Source organism: Phaethon lepturus, unplaced genomic scaffold, assembly GCF_000687285.1.
Source record: "Phaethon lepturus isolate BGI_N335 unplaced genomic scaffold, ASM68728v1 scaffold39787, whole genome shotgun sequence".
NCBI lineage: Eukaryota > Metazoa > Chordata > Aves > Phaethontiformes > Phaethontidae > Phaethon > Phaethon lepturus.
The window spans coordinates 11250-16030 of NW_010550479.1; the positions used below are offsets into that span (position 1 = coordinate 11250).

Below are 4781 nucleotides of genomic sequence, written 5' to 3' on the forward strand. Positions count from 1 at the left end.
TTCTCTTCCCCTTTTGCAGGAAAGTCCGCGGTGAAGCCAAAAAGTGCCGTAAGGTTTATGGCATCGAGCACCGGGATCAGTGGTGTACAGCCTGCCGGTGGAAAAAAGCCTGCCAGCGCTTCCTGGACTGAGCGCAGCACCGCGGTGCCGCGTCCCTCCCCTGCTCCTGCCCGGGGGGCACCGGAGTCCCTCACTGCTGCAACCAGGGACCTTGGAGGTACCTCCTGCCACCCCAGAAGACGCCTCCAGAGCTGCGTGTAAATTCCTCCTTCTGTATATTGTACATCTGCTGGGTTTTTGCTCTGTTGTTTGTTTTGTTTTTTTTTTTTAAAAAAACTTTTTCCAACTTTTTTTAAACCTAAAGAATATCTCCCTTTGTACAGTAAAAGCTGGGGCTGGGAGGGCAGGAAGCCGGTCCCTCAGGCTTCAGGGAAGATTGTAGGTGATCTGAGGACCAAAGAGCTTCCTGCATTTCCCAGATCAGCCCTAAAATCTGTTGCAGCGTGGCTGGGGTGAGGCCTTGAGGCAGCTTCCTGTGTCCTTTGACTACCTAGAAAGTGCAAATCCCTTGTATCCTTTAAAGGGAGGGGACCGGTAACACCAATAGCTTTAAAAAAGAAACGCTGTTGGGTTGCTGCAAGCAAGGCTGGAGCGGTTCTTGGGGCGGAGGTTTCTCTCCCCACGTGAATGTTGTCTTTGCTCGCATCGCGTCACGCCAGTAGCTTGAGCCTGCGCGTGACTCCGGTTGGTTCCAGTGCGTCGGTTTTGGAAGCGTTTGGGGGGGAAAAAACCCCACTCAAAACACCTTAATCAGGAAAACAATGAGAATTTTTAAGGTAAAACCTGGTGTTCCTTCTCGTTTTAGGCTTCATAAGTCTACTTAGCTTCGTGAAAACCTATGTTGTGGCCCTCGCCGTGTCTTTCAAAACTAGGCTGAACAATTTTTATTTTTTTACGTAATGATTCCACCAGCAAAGGCAGCTGGGAGGGGCTTTCCCTCATCACCGTATGGCCCCAATTCACTGAAACACTTCAATATTTGCTTTTGAATCCCATTGAGCCTGACGGGAGTCAGTTTTCCTTTAAAATATCCATTTACCCAACCCAAATTGCTGCTGGTTTCCTGTCACTGTCACGGCTGTCCCACCTACACCAGCATCGCTGGCGGGGCCTTGCACTTGGTGTCCAGCGGGGATGCGTGTGGCCGGGAAGCCGGATTGCCCCCTCGGCTTTCTCCCCTCACTGGGGCAGGCATTTGGATTTGTATTATTTTTTTGCTACGTTTCTGGTAATCGTAGTCCATAACCCACAGCCATCGAGCCGAGAGCAATCCCTGCATGCAGCTGGGGCCCAGGGTGTTTTTAAGGACCCCACGCTGAGTCTCAGCTTTCCTTACAAAATTGAATCAAGTGGCTGGGAGTGTCCGATATTGCTCCCGGGTCGACGCAAGCCCCGTTGTTGAAGGGATCGGGTGGGCAGGCGATGCAGGTTGAGGTACATATATAGGTGTTACTGGTGCTTGTCAACGTGTTTGGGGTTTTTTGTTTTTGTTTGTTTGTAATTTTGTACATAAAACCAGTCTATCACTTCACAACCTGATCTCTTTTCCGCTATCCAACTGGCAGATGCAAAATTTGGCCATTGGAAAGCAGGAGCAAAACTCCCCAGGCAGGGTGCGACCCCATGGGGTTATGTCCCCAGGGTGGGTCTGGGCAGGTCCAGCTCAAATCCCAGGGAGGAGAAGAGGTTTTGCTCCTTGAGAGCTGCTCGCTCAGGCTCCTGTCCCTGCCGGAGCGTGGTGTTAGGAGCAAAATGTCAGGAAAAGCCTTTTCCCCTCCCGCTGGCGTCGGAGACTTTTTGCAGGTTCCCAGGTTGAGCATTTTATTGCAAAAATGACTTTCCAAAGCGCGTTGCAGGTTGGTGCTCTGCATCCACAGCCCCTGTAACAATTGTGTGGTGGGCTTGTTGCACTACTCAAAAAATAAGTTTTTTTTTCAATATAAAAAAAGTCCCCACGTCTTTGCTGCTGTCTGATCTCCAGGGGTTGAACGGCCGAGTCAGCATTTCCCATCCTGCGTCGCCTCGCGGAGCTCGGCATGTTCCCTTTCGGGGAAGGGCCCCGCAACGCCGGGGTGCGGGCAGGTTTTCGGTGATGCTGGAGATGCAAGTGGCTCTCTGGAAGCAAGTTGGCACTTTGGGAAGTCCCACACAGCACCTCGCTGCATTTTCATTTTCCAAATATTTTTTACAAATGGGGCTTGAAGCAGCACCCAGATCATGGAAGGATGCAAAAAAAATTTTAAAAGGGTGAATTTGTGCTTTCCTCAGACCTTGTGCCTTTGTCCCCACGGCTCAGAGAGACCCAGGCAGGACCAGAGATTTTACTTCTTGCTTTTTATGCCCTTTCTGCCCCAAACAGCGTCGGGCAGAGCCGGATCCACGCTGGCACTGGCTGGACACAGCTCAGCTCCCGCGGCTCCCAGCTCAGTCACTCAGGAATTGTCAAACCAAGCCATCTGGGGTTGGCATCAAGGTGCGGCATCCCCCGAATTTGGGGTATAGCGTCGGGCACCCCCAGCCCTTCCCAGCACAGATCTGCCTCAGAGATCAGGTTTTTCACTGGCAGGAGCTCAGCTGTCTGAAAAATAAAGCAAAAATAACTTTCTGCTTTTCTCTTAAAGATTAAAAAAAAAAAAAAAAGGAAAATACATAAAAAGGAAGAAAAAGGTGTCGATGGCTTTGGAACAAGCAGGCGTGCAGCGTGTCTGGGTGGGATGGGGGGCTGGCGGGACCCCCCCCGCTGCCCCCCAGCCCTTGCAGTGCCTCCTCCTCCTCCCGCAGCGCGTAGCACTTACTGCCCGGCAGGGATTATCTTGCGTAGGAGTTTTTTATATCAGTGTTGGGGGCTCGGGAGGGGTGGGGGGTGCCTCCAGCTGCTTTTCCCAGGGCTATTGCGGTACGGACTTAACAGGACAGAATTGTCCTTATGCTCGTGGCTCTTTTCTGTTGGCTTTTTGTTTTTACTGGAGAAACTGGTGCAGGGTGGGTTGGTTTTTTGGTTTTTGGGGGTTTTTCCCCCTTTTGGTTTGGGAGTATTTTGGAATTTTTACACTTAAAACAGAAAAACCTTCTCGTATTTTTGCAGAAATGACAGCAGGCTTCCACTGTGTCTATTGGGTCGGTTGACATTGGATTTTTTTTTTTTTTGTCCTTTCCCTATTATTTCCCTTTCCTATTACTTTTTTTAACTCATTTCCAGCCACCTCCTGACTTGGAATTTTCCTCCTGACACTTGAGTCTTGCTGGTCTCAAGAAAACTCCTCTTTGGCCCCAACCGCGGGTAACCCTGACCTCTAAATCCAGCTTGAAGATTTTTCCCTCATCCATCTGGCTGTTTCCTGGCGCGTGCATATGTATGTAATATAGGAACCTCTTAATTAGGCGCTAATTAATTAGAGACTGCTCCCCATCTGCACCCCACTGCTGGTGCATGTGCGGGGTAGTAGATGTACCCCGAAAGGCAAAGTGAGTCGGTTCAGCGCAGTATGACCCCACCTTGTCACTCGGTGCCCCGATGCCATCGCGGAGGTGTCACGGGGGGGTTTGGAGGAGCGGGGAAGGGGTTGGGGACACATTGTCACCGTTGCTGTGCCCCCGTGGGGCCACCGGCTGCCCGGCCGAGCGGGGACAATGCCCTGTCAGTGAATTTTCTGTCTTGTTGGAGCTTTTGTCAGCTGTCTTCCAAGTATTATTTTTATTGGTTTAAAAAAAAATTAAAAAGGAGAAAAAAAAGGGGGAGGGGGGGGGGGGGGATAAAATAAAAATGTGAAATGTAATTTTTACAGCAGCAATATGAAATATATTTTATAAGAAATAAAAAGAAAAGTTGCCTGGTAGCTCGCTGGCTCTGCCTTGTCCTTGTAGCCCGTGGCATGGGGGGGCCCCCACGTCCCCTGGGGACCCCTGTGTCCCCCAGTATGGAGCTGGGGGCACCCCGGGCGTGGAGATGGGTTTTGTCCCCCGTGCAGCTCGGGGAGCCCCTCGGCACAGCTGTTCCTGGCACCACTAGATAGCAGTGTCTGCCCGGCGCTGGGAGCTGCTCCCTCCCCTGTTGCGCTTCCTATTTTTTTTTTAATGATTTTTTTTTTCCCCCCCCAAAAAAACCCCGATTCATCAAGTTTTTAACCTGAAAGCTCTAGGGAGGGTTTAATATGTGCTAAACCCAGCGGGTTTTTAACTGGGGGGGGACTCTGCAAAGTCTTTTCCCAGAGCCCTCCCTTGCTGAGAGTGGAACGTTGAGCTGAGAAGTTGCCTTTTGATGAAAAAAAAAAAAACCTAAAAAAAACCAACAAAAAAACCCCCCAACCCTGGATAATTTTACATCTGTTTTTACGCACGTTGAGGTGAAAGAGGGACTGGAAAAGCAGAGGGGAAGGGGTCAGGGATGGAGGGCAAAGGGGGCTGAACGGGGCCGGAGGGGAGCGATGCCCCCCCGCATGGGAAAGGAGAAGGGGCGAGGGAAAAAAATAACTATTAAAAAATGTCATTGCGATTCCTCCAATTCCTGCAGGGCCACAGCGGGCCCCGTACCTCCGGCCCCAGCTGGCCAAAGCCTTCGCCCAGTCAGTTTGTGTAACTGCCAACCCCTGTTCCTTTCTATTTGGCACAAAAAAAAAAAAAGGCGGCAGAATTCACCTCTGCCTGGAGCTGGTTCATCCCCAGCTTTACCCCAGTTTGCAAACTGGGAGCCAACTGGGGCCGTCCCATGGCATGGCTGGCGG

General features: G+C 51.0%; 1 protein-coding gene across 1 annotated transcript in view; it reads left to right on the forward strand.

Annotated features, from left to right (window-relative positions):
• ZNF395 (zinc finger protein 395) overlaps nucleotides 1-131 on the forward strand; it is a 7297-nt gene extending 7166 nt beyond the window's left edge. Inside the window, exon 10 of the mRNA XM_010290573.1 lies at nucleotides 20-131. Within this exon, the coding sequence (XP_010288875.1) occupies nucleotides 20-131 (112 nt within the window). The remainder of the gene's footprint in view (nucleotides 1-19) is intronic.
• Nucleotides 132-4781: the final 4650 nt, after the last annotated feature.